The sequence below is a fragment of the Metopolophium dirhodum genome, chromosome 9 (genome assembly GCF_019925205.1).
Source record: "Metopolophium dirhodum isolate CAU chromosome 9, ASM1992520v1, whole genome shotgun sequence".
Classification (NCBI taxonomy): Eukaryota; Metazoa; Arthropoda; class Insecta; order Hemiptera; family Aphididae; genus Metopolophium; species Metopolophium dirhodum.
In genome coordinates, this window is record NC_083568.1 from 27,409,185 (window position 1) to 27,429,884 (window position 20,700).

Here is a 20,700-nt window from a genome sequence, read left to right on the forward strand (position 1 = left end):
TATATATACATAAAGTTGTATTTGTTGTATCTAAACTTGCAAATTACATGATTATATTATTATGGTTTTGACATAATGTGTACCGTCCATACCTATATCAATGTCAAAAGGCATAATAATTGTATTCGACTCCAAGTTGTTTCATGTCTAAGTACAATAATATCATAGTTTATGATAGTCGTTGATAAGCATAAGTTTAATATTTATTAATTTATTAAAAATATGGGGAAAAAAGCCCAATGGTAAACAACTACAATAATAATATTACAAATGTATTTTAAATTAACGAAAAAGCATACGAGTAATACAAAAATAAAACTACCAACATGTATATTTATTTTCGTAGCTTTAATTATAAAATATTCTTTTTCAAATTGAGAAAAAAAACACAAGTATAAATGGAAAAAAACGGCTAAAACAGCGCAGCTGATTTATTGAAGAAAACAAATTGAAATGTACGATACAGGAATATTGCGTAAAATAAATACATTTACTACAACCCAACTAAACCTAATCAAGTTTTATTAATATGATGACCACTGGAGAATTAATGCAGTTAGTCTAATTTGATTAATAGTATTTAATACTCAAAGGGTAGGTTTTGAATAATATAACGCAATTTCATCCATGTCAAAATGCCTCTAAATTAAGTTGGTAGGCTATAACATTTTACTCAAGTTATATACCTACATTATATTGCATGTGGAAGACTTTAACTTAAGTTTCAAGTTACTGCAATGAAAATACTTTTTATGTAATTTTATGATAGTTTAATTACATTTTATACGTAATTTAAGTAACTTTTTTTAGTAAAATTACTGAATTAATTAAATTAATTACTTGTTATTATTATTATTATTATTATTATTATTATTATTATTATTTTTAATGCATATTTAAAGAACCAATATTGGTATTGTATGTAAATATATCATATAAGTACAACTTTCTAACAGTAAAATGTTGGTAATAACTATTTGACAAAAAGTTTTTTTTAATAGAAATAATTTTAATTTAGTATAATTTAAATAATTTAAAAAATAAAGAATGATATTGTGTTAAACAGTTATTGTCTTCTTATGTTCTTAAATAATCATATTATTGCATAATTTTATATTATTGATCGGTATTATACTTAGTAGTTAGTTCTGTATTGACAAAATAATCATCCAGTGATATTTTATTGAAATAAAAAATAAAAAGTAACTTAAGTTGTCATACAGTTACTTTTTACTCAAAAGTAATAAAGCTTGACAAAATAAAAAATAATTACGATTTTGAAAAGGAAATCGTAATGTAATCTATTTTTTTCAATAAGTCACCCCCAAATTTTTTTTTATATTATTCTCGATAAAAACTTTTTTACAAAAAGGCTTGAACATTTAATGCGAAGTTCTCATAAGTTTCTTTAATGGAAGTTCTAAAATATTAAAGATACTTAGGTCTTAGGCACGATAGTTTTTTATATACATTTAAACTTCAAATTTTGATAAAATTCGTTTATGTAAAATGCAAATATAAATAATTGGTGAACATTTCAAGTGTCTACGGCTATTAGTTATTAAGTTACACCAAAAAAATTAAATCGATATTTTCAAAAATCGATATTTGCATAAAAATTATCACTGTTTTTGATTTTTTGACGCTTTCTAAAACCACTGTGAATTTTCAATTTTGAACTCAAAAATACCAACTAGTTTCACTTTTCTACCAGAAAATATGCTGATGTCGAAAATCTGAGTATTTTTACTACCTTAGATGTTGGTGACAGACAGAAAAAACACACATCATTGTAAATTGTATACAACTCATTCATCAGAATCAGCTCAGAATCTAAAATAATACAGTCTTTAAGATATATTTAAAAATTTCAAAAATTAAATTTTGATTAAATTAATTATTAAAAAATTTAAAAATGGAGACGAGCATATTTGATGTATAATAGTTATAATGTGCGTAAAATGATCAGAAATACGATCGTGTATGTATGAAGTTCAAACATTTTGAATATATTATTATGTATGTAACCATCATTAATCTTCATGACTCTTAATTATTATATTCAAATGTTTTAGGTAAGCAAAGATATTGACGTAACTGCCTTAAGTGGCATTAATTCTAATGCACGCATGGCATATAGATGAGTATCAGATTTTGAACAACCTCAGAAGATTACAGGTGCGTGTTCAGAATTTCAGATCATGTTGAGGTATCACCAATTTGGCGACGGGCTTAAGAAGACCCGCTAGTGTCCGTGAGGACATTCGGTTAAGCGTTTGGACCCTGTTTTATATGAAATATATCTAGTCAGTAGTCGATATGTTGGTGACGTGACTTGTTGATGGAGCAGATCGCGAAGCCAGTTGAGTCGAACAAACGTACGTTGCAACAGCCCGGCCCATTTCGAAATATTGGAAAATGTTTGTACTAATATCATGCAAATTTTAATTTTGGTCATGCAAATACATACTAATTATATGATAAATATTGATATGATAAAACTTACCAATATTCCGGGATGGGCCGGGCTATCGCAACGTCAGTAACGAACGACCGGAGTGCGCTGTGCGTTGTATCTTATATCATAGATTTCCTCGTAGATTTCCGATTCATCCGTTGATTCTATCAAGGTACACAGCACTTTTTATTGGTAATAACTAATAACCACATAGTATATATGTCGTAGACCATATGGAAAATTACTTTTTTTGCGAAAAGACTAGGTTTTTTTCAATGACTACGAACTACTTATTATTTTTCCAAACAACCTACTGTGTTCTGGCTTATTACATACAGACTAACAGCAGTCAGGCATTTCAAGAACTACAATCATTATAATATTATTTTACATTTTTACTTATTTTATTTTAAGAGTTATTTATAATTACACAGTAAGTACATATATTTTCTGGCAAGTGCATATATTTGTTTTGCACAATGTTTTGCATAATAATATGTAACATATAAACTGAATAAGAATAACAGAGTAATTTATTACTTGTACAAAAAAAAGCAATAGAATTATTATAACATGTAAACTGATCTACTTTGATCAATGGAGAGTATCAGTGAAGTTTAGATTGTTGTAGTTTAAGTTTATTATTGAAGTATAAGTTTTTGATTATTATATCACTAGTTTTATTTTACATTACTAACAAAAAATGTTACATTACACCACGTGTTTCTAATGCTAAACCGTGTACCAATCTGGTAAACATTAATTTTTGTCTACAACTTTGACAATTATATTTTGAGTACTTAATGGTCCACGATCTACTTTTGGAATATTGACTAAGACATAACTTCCAACTTCAATTATAACTAATTTCTTATCGCTAGCTTGTATAATTTTTTTTATCCTTCTATTCTTTCTTTCGGAATTTCTTTTTCTTTCACATATGTGTCGCACGAAGATTCTTTGTTTATGATGGATACTTTAGAATTGGACTTTATACAGTCATATATATTATTATTATTTTCGTTAGGTTTTTCTTTATCTATTCACTATCTACTTCATCTTTTACTTCAGTGTTAATTAACTCATTTAAATCTTGTTCTGTTGTAATCGACTGTAAGATATATCATTAGGTACATTTTTGCTAGTAAGTCCTAATTTTGGTTCACCTCTAAATAATGCTTTAAAAGGGCTTCTGTTAATTATACGATGTTTTGAGCAATTATTTTGCCATTGTACAAAACAACACCCCATTCCCCAATCAGTGCTTTGATTGTCTATCAGCCATGCCCTCAGTATGTTCTCTACGTATGATTATAGCGCTATACACTTCCTTGAGATTGCTGGTAACGAGGCATTCCATTAATAACTTTACACTCAAGCCACAAATCTTCAAAATAGCTGGTTGTAATATGTTCTAAATATGTAGGTAAATACCTAGAATTTTAAATGTATACGATTGATATGCTTTTATAAATAAACCATTGACACAGTTCATAAGTTGGATGTTATGTTTTAGTCAATATTTCAAAAGTAAATTGTGGACCATTTAATAGGTTATTACTTATTAGGTACTCATTATGTACTTATTAGGTTATAATATTATGTCAGCTTAAACTTTAAAGCAAGGACACATGTATGGCATCGTTTACAATAGGTACATATGCTTCGAGAGTCAGTGGCGTATACAGGATTTTCAATGGGGGGGGGGGGGGAGGGGGGTCTAAACAAAGTAAATGAGAATTTGATATCCATTATCTTATAATAGGCCGTTAATCTATATCCCGTAACCGTAATAACCTCTACATATAATTATTGACAATACGCAAAATGTTTTTTCAAAACCGTTTTCAGAAATATCATGGTTTGTATTTTGCCTTATTTTATAAAAGATTTATACCATAACACGGACAATAAACTTCGCGTAAACTAGATAATAATATAGTCACTTATAAATACGCCTAATTAGGATTTAGAGTAAAATACAGCTGAGGTTTAAAGCTTCCATAGCAATCATTATGTCTAGGTAATCTATATAAAAAAGAAAATTGATAGGTATTTACTTACATATTGTTGTAAAATGCTTGAAATACTTAGTCCTTAAAGCTCACTTATACCTCCTAAAATCCGTACCCTATATTATAGTATTTTGAAGAATTGAAGATATTGGGAAAGAAACGTTTCCAAGAGTTCTGGACGCCCCGAGATTTGCGTACGTAATTTCATCGACGGACGTGAAAAACAAAATAATCGAAATGGTTCGATCATAATTCGTAGGACGACGACCATTCTATCGTGATTCCAAAGACTGACCGACGGGAAATATTGAGGTTTGCCTCTCGCCGCGGCCGGAGTACGGTTAAACAATATGGCTGGTGCGGACGGTCCGGACCCGTTTATCGCGGCCAGACCGCGCGCGAGCTTATAACCTCACTGGATTTCGCCGAATAAGCGGCCGTATTATAAACGCGTTTCGGCGAAAACTTTTCGAACACGTCCGCCTGCGAATACCGCAGTGAGATTCTATAAGCCTGCGGTCGTCCGTACGCCGCCGGCAACCGCTGTCCATCCAACCACTTGTATAATAAATATTACGGTGAACTAGTGGTGACCGGGTAACCGCGATATTTTTTTCCCTTATGGTCCGTCAATACATTATTATTACAACGGTCGCCGCCGTCCGCCATTCGAATCACTATGAAATATTATCAGGCATTTCGATCAAACCATATGCGAGTGTGAATAATATAATATTATAATATTGATGATGTGCAGTCGCCAGTCCGTCGACATCTCAACGCGATGCGACCATATAGGTATGTATTGTCTTTAACGACCCGCCAACCACCCCCCCCCCCCCCGCCGGTCCGGCAGGCCACTTTTTTTGCTGTAAAATGTGATCGAACATATTAAATTCCACAGTTGATTATTTATGAACACAGCAGCCGTGACAACGATGCATAATAGTATAATAATATTGGTCAGTTTAGTAGCCTGCAAATTGGAAAATGTTATTACATCTAAAAGTTATTCCCACAGAAGGTTATTGCAAAGCATAATATGAGGTAGGTAGCAGAAATTTGCAACTTTTCACTTAGGTATGTGTAATGGTAGATATATACCTATGTATATATATGTGTGTTATGTGCACATGGCCTTTGATAAATATATTTTAATCACGAGACTGTAATGCGCATACTGTACAGGAACTTACCTAAATAACGTTGATAAAACGGGGTTCAAACATTATACGATAAAATTGTACATTTGTTTAATACGGTATATTATATTATCTTTGACCAAAATTCCGTCTCAAATGTTCCTTTGTACATTTCGTTGCGGCAACACATTAATGCAATCGTTTCGGAAACCTCTGCTATTTGTTATCATCATATGAAATTGATAGCGATCAGTTTAAACGTCAGTAACCACGCGTTTATCCCGGCGGCGTACAGAAATAATTTAAAATATATTGTAATATATTCAGGATAGTTTATTTGATCGCCAACTCGTGATTAATGAAAGCAATATTGTAAGATTTTACCAATAGACTCTCAGTCCGATAAATCGGTCGATAAAACGGGATAACGATTCGCAGGAATGGTACAAGGTTGAATTAACATTAAATTGAGTGGGTAGAGCAAATCGCAAATACTCAATACGGTGAACATCGGGAAATAAAAGTCGGTTACAGTTTATTTTATAAGCATATGACGGCCGTATAGGAGGCACCCAGACTGACGCGATTAATCGAATACATTAACTTTAACAAGCCCCTTGTCTTATAGATACTAGGCAGTTACAATATTATTATAACATATTATTATGTTTTCTTCTTAAAATATTTGTCACTATTATAGTAGGTACACTTGATATTTATTATATATAATTATTTCCTTGCTCCTTACTAATGTAGTCATAATTGTTTTTAATTTTCTTGTGTACAACTTCAAAATGTAAGGATAAACAAACTTTAATTATACTTGTGTATAATATTACATACCTACCTACTTCTTTCTCTTTCGTTCTCACCCTTGTTCTTTGGCCTTATCTAATTTGAGTTATTATATTTCTTATAGATTATGCAAGATTGTTTTTAGTAATATGTAAAAACTCATTTGTAAAAACAATTATTTATGAAACTTAGTTGTGTGTTTCAACTATTAACAAGGAAAAACAGGTGAAAATAAATTTAAGTAGGTATACAGAAATACCTATTATTATATTATTATATCAACTGTATTAAAATATACGACCTGCTGGTAAATTTATGATATCCCTTGGAGATTATACGTGTATCCTCAGGGAATATGCTATGAAAATTATATTTTTTGTAACCTTCGTTATGTTGAACGTACCTATATAAATGTCGATAAGCTTAAATATTTAGAATCTACTGCGTTACATACGATCAGCGATGTAGAAAACTCAATCATTATAAATTGCACATGAAGTCTAATCCAATGAAGTCTAAAGTAAAATAGTTTAATATTATAGATATAGTGTGGTCAAATTGGGTGAAATCCAGGGGCTTACAGTTTTAGTACCTATACTATTTGTACCAAATATATATTTTTTATAAAAAAAAAAAACCATATGGTTATAATATATATTATATAAAATAATTTAATGTTAGGTACAAGCAAAATATGTTGTATGGAAAGAAAATTACAGAACCCATAATTTTAGATTAATTATAGTTCCCAATTAAAAAAAATTTAATAGGTTTATTAATTAATGCTTTTAAATGAAACAAATATAATCAAATCTATACCTGATTTTCAAATATACCAATAAGAACATATTATTAAAATAATTAATATAACGTAGGTAGTCTTTGTTCTAAGAGAAGTAAGTAAGTAAGAAGTCCATATACTAACAACAATTGTTAAGTTAATAAATACATAATAATCTAATGGATCGGTAGGGTCGCGCTCAGTATAAAAAGAAAAGTTCGCCTTAAAATACACATATAGACAAAATGCTGGACCATAATTACAAAAAGCGAAATGATTCACAAAAAAAAATTCTTGGGAAAGCATAGCAAATTTGTAGTTAAATAATGAAGTTTGGTAATACAAAAATCTAATTGGAATTTGTACGTAGAACTCCATGGTGTAGTTTTCAAATCATTTTGAACAATATTAACAGAGTTATAGCCAATTTAATTAGAAATTGTTGTAGAGTATTTTTAACATTTTATTAGATAATATTCCCTGCGGCCTGCATTACAATGCACTATCCGGCACCAATGGCAACCAATAAACAAAAAAATAAAAATAACAATACTAATTTCTAGTATTACTATTATAGTCTGCAAAAAAAAAGAAAAACAATATCATTGTAAAACCAATATGTTCCCGAAATAATAAGGTATCAACAAAAAATGAGTGATATTATCCTAACAAAAACACTCCACCATACTCCGTGTAAAAAAAACGATAAGTATAAAAAACTGCTCTAAAAGTTGGGATATAATTTTATAGGTAGCCAAGTCTTTGAACTATAGATATCAAGTTCATTTTTTTAGCAGATTATTTTAACATAAATGATATCTATAGCTCAACGACTTAGCTACTTATAAAATTATATCACAACTTTTAGAACCTTTTCTTTTTATATTCAGCATAATTTTTACACGGAGTATGGCAGAGTGCTTTTGTTGGGATTTTATTGTCTACATTACTAATAACGATTATTACAATTAAAATTTAAATTGAAACATTTAACACTATAGTCTGTTATTACTATTCAAATGCCACTACCTGCTTATATGTTATTATGAATTATTAAAATATGGCATTCAATTTAAAGAAGGTACCTCGTACCTATATTGTGTATTCTTAGCCAGCTATTAACATACTTATTGTTCATAAATAATAATACTTAACTTGTTAATTGTTATTATAAGCAAATTAGTTTGAACACACATAAATACGTTTATTAAAATATTATTACTTTTGTCAAGTTCGATTTTACCCATAAAAAAAGGAGTTTATAGTTCAATGAATTGACGTTATACTGGTTATACCGAGGCAGTGTCTTTGTAAAAAAAGTCAGTTCTGTCAAAATATCATCTACTTGATCTCCCCACTGCTCCCATTACTACACATAATTGAACATTTGAACAATACATTTAATTAATTCAAAATAATATACATCAGTCAAATTGACAAAATATAAACAACAACTGGTGTATAAATCTGAAAAGAAAATAATCAAAATATAGTAAATTTGCAATGTACCTTTCATAAAAACTAGTATCTATAATTGGTATATTATAGATTTAATTTAAGCTGTATAATCACTACACAATACATACATACCTAACAGCAAAGCTTACTTAACACTTAACGTTGAACGGTATTTTTATTGGTTATAACTGCATAATTTAATGATCAAAAATAAAAATTTACTTACTGTTTTAATTAAAGAAATCACGAAAGACAGAATAATCATTATAAAAACTGTGTTAGTACCTATTTTTATACGGTAAAAACTTAAAAAATTTTAAAAAATGAAAAACCACTTTTTATGTCTCCAAGGTAACCGGTACTGCAAGTGAGGAAATTGTATATAATTTATATATTTATATTCAATCCTGTGCAAATGGCCATAAATAATAAATATCCTGCACATTACGCGTGCTAGTGATCCAATAAACACACAGTTTGATGTAAGTACAGACGTTTAAGGTATATCTAAAAAATATTATTATAATGTATTGTATCATTGATTATAGATGATTATATCTTAAATAGCATTTAGTTTTATGTACCCATAAATAATCCTACACGATTTTCTATTCGATACAATTAAATAATGAATTCCTATTTGAATCTGAAGGGCGTTAAATATTATATTAACCTACTATAAAAATATAAATACATATACTATTACTAGTTAGTATAATTCTAGCTAATTGAATATTTGTTTTTATCTGAAATGCACTTATTTTATTTTGTTTAAGCACTCGAAATATTTATTATGACATTTAAAAAAATGTGTTCTTAAATGCTGTCATATAATAACTTTATTTCCCACAAAACAACTTAGCAAATTAAATGTATCCATATCAATATTGATCAATTAGAAATAAAATTATGTTTATTATAAAACCATTATTAATATTATTTAACCACATTGCAGTGACTAGGATGATAAATAATGAGTAGCTTTATATTATTTACAACGTATTAAATAGTTAGTAAATATTAATTATCTTTGAATTCACGCCTTAACCTAAAATTATAAATGAAAAGTTTAGGTATTTTTCTATGGATATTATATTATAAAATAAATATCTATCAAATCTGACGAAAAACAAACAATGTTATAATTACTTTAAACTTTTAAGGAACTTTTTTAATTAAATTTAAATCCCGATCGTACAAAAATTAGTTTCAATAACTTCTTGTATAAAAATATATTGACATATTATAGTAAATTATACATTTAAAAACGTATAGATATGCAAAAAAAAATAAAAATTATGGTTTAAAGTTTAAAATTTAATAAAATATGTTATTAATACATGGTAGAAATTTTTACTAGTAAATATGTTGTATAATGTATAATAACATATTTTATTTTTGAAATAAAGTTAAAAACTTTTAATAGTTTTAAATTTAAAACAATCTAAAGTGATATCAAAAGTATAAGCCAATTATGTATAGTTTTATCTATTATTTATACTTGACGTGCCTCCCTCATTGTTAAATACCTATATGGACTATACAATAGTTACCTACCTATGTGAGGATAATGGCTAATAGGTATACCACTATTGTCTATAACAATTTATTATAACGCTTATACAATTAAAACGATTTAATTTTAATCATAACTTATATTATAACTTATAAGCAGTTTTAACCTTTATAAATTATAAACCGGTAACTTAAGTACCTACTATATAATTACTATAATCAGTGGTGTATTTAAGATTTCCTTCTGGGGAGTACCTATCAGAAAAAAATTGGTGCAACAGTTGAATTACAGTCATCAGTCTCCCTCGCGAGGGTTCCTTTATTCATTATAGGTATTACATTTATCTAAAGTGCACATCATAATATAGGCTAAGTTTTTACTTAAATCATGTCATAATTTTAAACATGTTATTTAGTACTTTTATTAGAATTCTTAATTTTTAGCTATCATATTTTCTTTATTTAATTTTTCATACTTCAAAATTGTATCCATTCTTTGGGGTTTATTGCCTATTTTGTACAACACTTTCTCTATATCCACATAGATATTGCGATAGATGATTAGCACTACCGAACCATTTAGCCTATTATGAATTAAAAACAATACGACTTACCAACCTAACTCAGTGATAACTATATGAATTATAGTGGGACGAGCTTCGCGTACTATAATGAGAGATAAGAATTAGTATATACTATATTGTCTATATACAATTATTATACATGCCGTTTACGGATATAAAAGTTAACACATGAACATAGAATGAAAACACACTGAAATTGAATAAAAACGTTTTTATTTATTTAAATTAAAAGATATTAATTATTTTTTTATTATAGGGTACAGACGACAAACGTCATACAAAGTAAATAACAAAAGATAAAATCCTACATACATAATTTATCACTGGTAATTTGTACTATTTTTGCTACGCGATGTAGTAATTTACAAAAGAATTACGATTATTATTTTACACTGTACGTCTGTACCCCTGTGCCTGTACCTATATATATTTTATATGATTTTATATTTTTCTTTTCTTCAAATGTGGCCATCACCAGTCACAACAACTATTTATTTAAAATAAAAATATTGTTCTAAATTCTAACACCAAACACTAAAGACTTAACATAGGCCCGTAAAAAATTACGCCCGGGGATCTATCCCCCTAGTTTTATCTATATAAATTGAAAGGTTCAAGACACTTATAAATGTATAATATATTTATTAGTCAGACATATTTTGTATACGGCCTCCCAAGGTGATCTATAAATTAATTTTCTCAGGTGACTTGTGTTTTTTAAATTTACAAAAAAAAATACCTATATAACGTCTTATACAAGAATATTATTTTTTTTTTTCAAAACAATATTCTACTCAAAAAATACCATAGCTAAACGTATTATCCGTCATCCTGTATACTTATAATATAATATATAATACATATTATGTATAATGATCTAAATAAAATTTGAATATTCATTGAAATATACAAATTATGTACACGTGGTGTGTGCCAGTGAATATATATAAATATATATATTGACCCATTCGACCCTGCACAAAAACCCGCAAAACACAACACCTTCGTGTGCAGCCGTTCGTTTCACGCGCACGGACTGCCATAGTGCCTGCCATATAATTACTATATATGCTTCACATATTAATTTTCTAGAATCACCAGCTACACATATTACAATATTAAATGTTTGAACACGTGACCATATATTACGAATAATTAAAAATAAATCTAAAAGGCGAAAAACTATATATGCACATCTTACATATATATATAGGGGTCAGAAGTGGGTGCATTTGTATGTTTTTTTTAGCTACCTATTAGATTTATTGCTAAGTAACTTATTTAATATATTTTTATTTGTTGGGTAAAATAGCACGAAAATTTAATACAATGCTTCTGTTATATTGTTACAACAGCAGTTGACAAATATTAAAAATACATAGGCATTTTTTTATAAGCATTTAAAGTTTGATATTTGACAAAATGTATAAAATGTTCAACTTTTACAGCTAGGGATTGAAAATGTAAGACAAGGTTCACGTAAATAGGTTATAACATATAAATTACTTTATTCACAATAATATCATCAAATATATACTTAGTAATATCATAGACTAACTGACCGTCTTCGCCGAATGGTATATACAAATTCATTCAAACGGACAACGGTACAAATCTTAGGTCGATTCGTCCAAAAGACTATGCCCATAGTATTAAATTATACTGATAGTGGATTATACATTTTTACCTTGTATATAGGAAATGTAATATGTTTAATGACTGCGGACACAGACTTCTCTCGAATTCATGTCAATCTGGCTACCCGGCCCGATCAGCCGACTTCCTGTCCGTCTTCCGCAATGCCCGGAAGTACTGCATTACGGCTTAATCGTCGTCGTCATCTCTTCCGGCTGAATATATGGACGTCAAAGGTAAGTTCCCGTTGGTTATGAACGGTGTGGGCTTTCTAATCGCGGACGAGCTGTTGAAAACAGTAGCGCCAAAATATATATTTACCTATGACAATTGTCATAGATGATTTTAGTAGGTCACCTTTGTCATTCTATAATTATTTTATGAAAATTTGTTTAATAGACAACATAAAAACTAAATTTGGTGTATCGTGTATGGTAATGTAATTATAAGAAATAGGTGGGTGTCAAAATGTTATGTGGAGGTGCCTAATTATGTCATAGGTAAAATTTTGGACTTCGGCGCCACTGGTTGAAAATGAAACCCAAGTACCTACTTGTAGTTACATATTTTTAAAAGTCCAACGATAATATTGTTAAGGTGCAACCTCTCTGTAACGGACAGTGAACACCATAGGGAAATTTAAATATGTCCGTTATTTTTGGGATGCCCACTGTCCACTATTAGGAGGGGTATACGTATTTTCTCATGGATACGATCTAGCTGGAAATCACAACCTAGGGATTTAGAAGTGATCGCAGCTTTTATGGGGTGTCCGTAAACAGCGAGCTTTCACTGTATCGTTACCTAATATCGTTTATCCCCCGCCGTCGACACGGCACGTTGCGTTAATATTTTATGATATCAAATACAATACGAATAATTTATTGCAGAAAGTCGTTATCGCCGGGTTGGACGAACGAACTGGAACTGAGATGGCATAAGTGATCTAAACGAACGCTACGGGCCTACGGCTCAGCCAAAGTGGACTTCTATTACAACTTCGAAAGTAATACTAATTTTATTAATATACTATGTACCTTAATATTCCGTATCAATAACCGCACTGTTATTTCTTTGACGATTTGTAATAAATACGCACCTACACGCAAACATAAAAGAAAACATTGGACCGATCGAATTTTTTTTAACAACCCTGAACTGCATAAAGACAAAGATGCAGGGATGGCTCGTCAAGGGAGACTTTGAGACTGAGCCTCCCCTTAAAAAAAAGCAGCTACTTGTAAATATAATGATAAATTAAAAATAAAAATATATAAAAGTTATTGAAAACATATTAAATCGTTTTCTTTGTTTATTATTAAAGGCCACAAAAACTAATAAATAGTTATTTCGATGAAAATATTATTTTAGTAATTTGTGTGTATTATATCCAACCACGGTACCACTAAGGCAACAACGAAGCCACGGGTAGCCACAGGACCGTTAACAATGGTGAGTGGATGTCGCAAATATATGCATAATTGCAATATTGCATAAATGCAATAAATCTACTTTTGTGTTTTAAAAAGTGTTATTATTTTAAACGGCCAAAGACTTAGCATGTAACCTCAATTAATACTCTTCCTATTAATATAATACGTATTTATGCACCTTAATAGTTATAATATTCCATATCAATAACACTGTTCAGTGTTCTTTCAGCGATGGTTCGTAATAAATGAGTTTGATACACAGAAAATATGTTCAAGAACAATAAGGTAAACTTTGGTCCACTGGAAATTTTATTTAAGAACTCCAAAACGCATGAACGTAGGGCCGGATCTAGTGATTTGTACACCTGAGGAAGATATAATAAAATACACCCCATTTTCAGTAATTAACATTGTTTTTCTTATAGTTTTTAGGGAAAATACTAAAATTCACTATGGTTACATTCATAATTTGTTAATTTAGAATTAAACCTCTTCCTCCAAAAATATTGAATTCGGTTTTAGGTGTACAATTGGATACCACTCTCCTGTACAGTAATTGTCGAGCATGTCGTTGTAATGAATGTATTATATTTGAATTCAATAATAAATCATTGTATACGAAAACGATTTTGAGCGGAGACGTTGTGTCAGTATGCTAGAAAGCTAGATACTTGTATAAATAATCAAATTTTAAAATCATATCTCTTGGCTATAAATATTGTAACATTCCAGTGAAATTTTTCTTTTTTTATAGAGGTAGTAAAACTTGTTTGGAATCTTCTACTGAAATGTCTAATGTTAGCTATGAAATGAAAAGCTTTTATGAATTTCTAATTGAAATAGTTTATTTTGTCAAGCCTGCACCGAAAGTTTAGTTTTTTGATGTCGGTTGAAGCGTTGGAAAGCGACCTTTTTCCTATTTAGAATATATACGAGCGTAAGTGTTGTCTCCGTTTAACAAAAGTAGAACATAGCAAATCTGTGCTCAGCAGTTCCAATTTTGAGTAATAACCTTTAATAATAGAGTGAAATGGTCAATTATCAAGCATAAGAATTTCTAAACGAGTTAAGTATACATAAATTAATGCAATTAAAAATTATGTTAACTCGCTTAAAAATATTTGTAAAAATCCAATAGAAAACTTAGATATTTCTCTTACATTCAAGTTTGATAATATGCCATCACCCTAATAGGTCTATTAAAGATTACTAGACAAAATTAGAATTGCTGAACACAAATTTGTTTTGTTATATATTTGTAAGAAGGCAGCACATGAATACATACACAAATAAATAATTATTCATGAAAATTATGATATTAACAAAATATATTGTGCATGACTAATAAATAAAACTATAAAAAAAAAACAATAACATTTTATAAATCGGAACACATTATTATCAGTCTAAAATATGCTGGTAAAGTTTCAAAAATAGATGCAGCCAAGTCGAAAAGGATAAAAATAACATTTAGATTCCATTACAATTCATTGAATTACACAGGAATCTGAAACAAAATATGTATTTTATTTTTTTACCAATCACATAATACATGCAATTAACATTTCAAATAGAATATAACAACTATAACAAATTACAAAACATAACATTTTTAAAACAAATAATACATTATAAAAATTACATACATTGACACATTTGTAAAATATTAAATAACATTCACATCAATCATTTACATTTTCACAATTTAACATGATTATCAGTCTTTTTGATAGAAATTCAAAATATTATTATACAGATCTCAAACTTAAGAGAATGCAACAGTAACATTTTTAATAACTATATAATATATTATCTATATCACAACTCGTTACTTGTTTCTGTATGACATAGAATTTATATTCATCAGAAATATCATCCTTTGTATGTATAATTGAAAAGTGTGTAGTCTCTAATATGTAACACATGGATTTTAACAAGACAACAAGCTTAAATTTATCATAGCTTAATATTGTCATTAAAGCAAAAGCCTTTACAATGTAAAAAGACGGTACTGAAACTATTAATAGAGAAAAAGTAGCGGTGATTGGTAGCCATCTTGAGGTACACCTGAACTAAACTCTAACAAGATATTCAAATTAACAGTTGTCTGTTGATTGTAATCACTTATCATCATGGTTAGGTAACATTTAAGTTATAACTTTATTACTGCTTGTATTAGGATAAATATGAGGCTATTCACCAGAAACATATATATTAAAGTACCAAAAAATGTAGTAAAAATTATGTGATTATGCAGCAATCAAAAGTTATACTGTTATGGAAACTATCAATAACTTTCATTAAATGTTGAAATATAATTTAATTCTTCAAATTGAATTTCACAAAATATTATGAAAAAAACAATTCATACACCAAACATCTTTAAAATTGTTACTGTTGTACCCTCTTAATTCACAGATAATATTAATTAAATTTAACTTAACTAAAATAAATTCAAGTTTGACATACTAACAATGCCAACACATAAAATCAAACATGTGCAACTCATTAACAGGCAATTACCTGAAAATATAGCATAAGACATTATTCAATGAAAAAGCTAAATAATAGTTTATAAAAAACTAATATAGATAGTGAGATTCTATTTTTTTTCAGGAGATGAGCTATTTTTATTATTTGTTCTCAGAACTAGTCTGCTAACTACACGGAACAATTTTGGAGACTTCTTATCTATTTTACCTCTGGATATTGGTGAAAATCCATCTGGAACATCAACGGGTTGATCATTGACTTTGTCTTCCTTGGATTGTAATAATGACCTAGCATTTTCACACTGACTTGTCCAATCACTCACCTAAAAAATCATAAATATATTTTAATTATAATGTACATATACCTACTCTAAACTTTATAATCTTAAAATAATTTTTGCCATTCCTAATTTGAACATACCTGTTTGATAAGTAAATTATAACGAATGCCCGGAGGTTCTTTTTCCAAAAGCTTTTCCAACAAATTCAAACCAATTTTATACTTCTCGACAGCTGCTTCATATTGTCCTTCAACCAGATACATTTGACCAGATAGTGCAATTTCTACAGCATTAGCTAATTGAGGTGTGTTTTGACATAACGATGCTGTAAAAAGCAAACAATACAATATAATACTGGATAATGTAGTAAGAACACAGTTTAACTAAAATAATTTTCATAAATTTGTCTTATAGAGAGATAACAATGTATAAGGTTTATATAGGGAGATAAGGATCTTTGTTTACCATATTTTGAGTCCAAACAAATTGTTTAATTTGTACAGAGATAAATAATTCTAAGATAAGTTTGACTTTAAATGTTAAAATTAGAGTGCAAATTTGTATGTGCTAAAACATGCCATTTAATATGCAGTCTAAATCGTGAAAATATGCAACAAAAATGAAACAAAAAAAACTTTTAGTTAATCTTTTTGATATAACTATTTTTACTAGATTTTTATTAATGTATGACTTAAAATAATTTAAAACAAATTAAGCAAACTTATAATTATAATTATAGGTAAGTATCTAAATAATAAACAAAAAAAAAATGTTTTAAATTTTAGTTTAGGTAATAATAGTTCACTATTAAATTTTCTGTTTGACAAAATATTATTTTCTACATTTTTTTTTTAAAATGTACACTTCAATATGCAATACATTTTGAATTTTGCAAAATATGCATACAACCATTAAATATGCAGTAATATGCAAAAAAAAATTTGGCCTTTAGCTTCAAACTATTACAATTTGTAACAATTATTAACAAAAATTCCAAAATTATGCGATTGAATAAACATCTGTGCTCTAAATTTAATATTCCTATTATTTTTTTTTTTATATATAACAGTATATTTACAATCCATACAAACATGGTATAATAGGTAAGTCTGACAACAATGGTGTTTAGTTAAGAATAGGATGGCTTCCAGAGGTGCCACCTGACAAGTTTTAGTTAATATTATTATGATTTTAGCAGATCTCTGGGCCATTTGCTTTTTAACCTTCTAGGTATAAGAGTGGCAGAGGAAAGTCTTTATATTAATGGATTGGAAAGCGAGTGAAGCATTGAATAGAATTTGTTATAATGAGATTTGGCCAGGTCATTAAGGGTTGGTAGATTATTTCTATTTTAAATATATTTTTACTTAATGTCGGATAATGGTCATCATCATATGATATTGAAGAATTTTCTGCTTTTTCTTCACTACTAATTTTGATCTTTGAAACATATAAAGTGGCTTTCAATTCTTCAGCACGCTTAGTGTACTCATTCAGTTTGATTTGAAATGCTTCTTTTTTAATTTTATCAGGTTCGTCTAAACAAAATGTAAGAAATAAAACTTTATAATATTTAATAACATAAAAGAGTTCATTATTCTTAAGACAAATTATAACTAAATTTTTTAAGTAAAAAATACAAAGTGTTCATCTTATTATCTCAAGTTTTTGGTGATGTAGATTTTATTTTTTATTTTTAAATGAATTTGTAGTTTTTGGAGTTTACATAACATTTAATTTTAAAAATGTATTTGTACAAGTCATTTTATTACTAATATTAAGGGGCCTTCATACCCACATAAAGTGTTATTTGTCTTACAAAACATACAAAAGATAATTGATTCTGCTGCATGTTGTACATATTATGTAACATTAGACATAGTCTATTCTTGAATTGTAGTGAAGGATTCTTGAACTCTTTGAACCCTCATATTTAAAGAAATACAAGAAAAATATAAGTTCAAATCGAAATCTTATTACAAAAGCAGATTAGTAAAAAAATTGTTTTCGAAAATGTAAAAATTGTTTTATTATTACATATTAGACTTTAACTTTTGTTGAAGTTTAATTTTTAAGTTAGGAAGTTAGAAAAAAAGTTCTACCCATCTCTACTTTAGTAAGATAGCCTTACTATTTAATACATAAAAACAATCACAAACACCAAATTATAAAAGATATCTTAATACAAAAAATTAATAAATTAGCGATGTATTATCTCATTTATTTCCCCATAACCATACTTTGTCTATAGTATATAAATAAATATTAAAACTATAAATCCTAAATTCTTACTTTTACAACAAGGAATTAAATACTGCAGACCTGTGCAATATTTACTAAATGCAGCTTTATATTGCTTTTCAGAATCTAGTTTTACTGCCTGGTGAATAGCTTCAAGTCCTTTAGCATATGATTCGGTAGAAGGCATATGATCTAAGTCTACAAATGGATGTTTAAAAAACTGGTGATAACTCATACGCTCAGATGGATTGTGTTTGAGTAGACCTAATAATAAATCTCTACACTCTGGACTGACTTGATTAGGTGGTATTTCTATTGGTACTCTTTTAACCTTCTCACATAAGTCTTTTATAGAATCTGAAGCGTACGGAGCATGTCCATATATACATTCATAAGCAATCACTCCAACTGACCATAGATCCGCTTTAACATCATATCGGTTGAGTAGTAACATTTCAGGAGCCATATATAGAGGTGAACCACGAATATTTTCCATTTGAGTTTTTTCACTCATAAAATTTGCTAAGCCAAAATCTAGAACCAAAATTATAAATGTCAATTATAAAACATAAAAATATTTTTATTATTATTCAAACATAAATAAATGTGAATACAAACCTCCAACCTTCAGAGTTAGTTGTGGTGACCTCATTAAGAGTAGATTTTGTGGTTTGAGATCAAGATGACAAACATTATGAGATCTTAGGAACTGCAAAGCCAAGGCTAATTGTTGCATGAATTTACGGCATATTTTTTCAGATAGTTTTTTGCGTTGTTGAATAAATGTTGACAAATCACCACCATCACAATGCTCCAATATAATGTAAATATTTTTACGATCCCATATGAAGTCAATCATTTGAACAATGTGTTTATGTTTAAATTTTTTCATCACCCCTATTTCAGTTACTACAGCGTCCTCAGCACTCTTAGACAATTTACTGCGTTCTATAACTTTTATTGCAACCATATTTTTGATTTTTCCCTGAAATAAAAAACAATAATTGTAAATATAATTTTTACACAAAAGTAAATCAACCATCATAGTGATAATTGCTTACACATATAGTAATAAAAAATAATATTTTAAGTACCGAGTACACTAATCAAAACAAAATTTGAAAGATGCGAGAACCTAAAGATAGGTAGGTACGTCTTATTTTAAATTCCATCTAATTCTCATTTTAAGACCAAACTGACAATTAAATAATTCATGTACTCAACATTAACTCGCTTAGTTTAAGTTTCCCTAATCAACCTAGAATCTTTTGCAACTTAAAATATAATTGAGTATAAGTACCTTTACGTGAGCTAGATACACAGTCGAAGTGCTTCCTTTTCCAATATTTTTAATTATTTGATAACCCTCAACTTGTGGAAAGACAGACATTTTACATTTATCTATCGGCAGGCTAAAACGTTGATTAGAAAGCCTTCAACAATACTATAATTAATATTCGTCGGGGTTAATCATCACATAAACTTATTCACATAAACAATTAAATCGATCTAACACAAAAAGGTTTACATAATATTTATTTATTTTTAACGAAATTCAGTGTCACAGCACTTAAACCGATTATCATCACGAGTGTCTCACGCCGACTATATTCAACATTACTGAACAGGTAAGTTCAATATATTTTAGATTGGATCAGCGTCAACTCGTCATAATGTGATCTCCGAGTGGTCAGTGTCAGACAGTACTTACGTAACGTTTTACGAGTTAAGAGTAATGAGTAAAGTAGTAAACGGGACACGAGACATGAGTAACGACAGACGGGTAACGAGTAACGACATTCCTTTCCAGTTTCCACATTGACCACATTTCACATTTTTACATCATTGATTAATTGTCAATTTATCTAAT

General features: G+C 28.8%; 2 protein-coding genes across 7 annotated transcripts in view; one reads left to right on the forward strand and one right to left on the reverse strand.

Moving 5' to 3' along the window:
* Positions 1 to 13,715, forward strand: part of LOC132952410 (uncharacterized) — a 30,619-nt gene extending 16,904 nt beyond the window's left edge. Inside the window, exons 3-5 of one of the 4 annotated variants that reach the window (XR_009665464.1) lie at positions 2,076 to 2,178; positions 12,447 to 12,619; positions 13,274 to 13,715. Coding sequence is in view for 3 of the 4 variants with exons in the window: in XM_061024705.1 (XP_060880688.1) it covers positions 5,220 to 5,271; positions 12,447 to 12,619; positions 13,274 to 13,324 (276 nt within the window). In the remaining variant the exon portion in view is untranslated. Of the gene's footprint in view, positions 1 to 2,075; positions 2,179 to 5,152; positions 5,272 to 12,446; positions 12,620 to 13,273 lie in introns of those variants that run through there. The other 3 variants (XM_061024705.1, XM_061024706.1, XM_061024704.1) reach the window with 3 other exon arrangements.
* A 1,392-nt stretch (positions 13,716 to 15,107) lies between these two features.
* On the reverse strand, positions 15,108 to 20,700 carry LOC132952622 (serine/threonine-protein kinase ULK3-like). 3 transcript variants are annotated; one of them, XM_061024959.1, is made up of 7 exons: positions 20,131 to 20,700; positions 19,449 to 19,815; positions 18,882 to 19,364; positions 17,957 to 18,127; positions 16,730 to 16,914; positions 16,517 to 16,631; positions 15,108 to 15,323 (listed from the first exon to the last, which is right to left on the reverse strand). In XM_061024959.1, the coding sequence occupies exons 1-7, from the start codon at positions 20,218 to 20,220 to the stop codon at positions 15,304 to 15,306; spliced, it is 1,431 nt and encodes a 476-aa protein (XP_060880942.1). In that variant the 5' UTR covers positions 20,221 to 20,700; the 3' UTR covers positions 15,108 to 15,303. The 3 variants fall into 3 exon arrangements, with proteins under 3 accessions (XP_060880942.1, XP_060880941.1, XP_060880940.1); XM_061024958.1 differs by lacking the exon at positions 15,108 to 15,323 and adding an exon at positions 15,330 to 16,339; XM_061024957.1 differs by lacking the exon at positions 15,108 to 15,323 and having other exon boundaries at positions 15,330 to 16,631.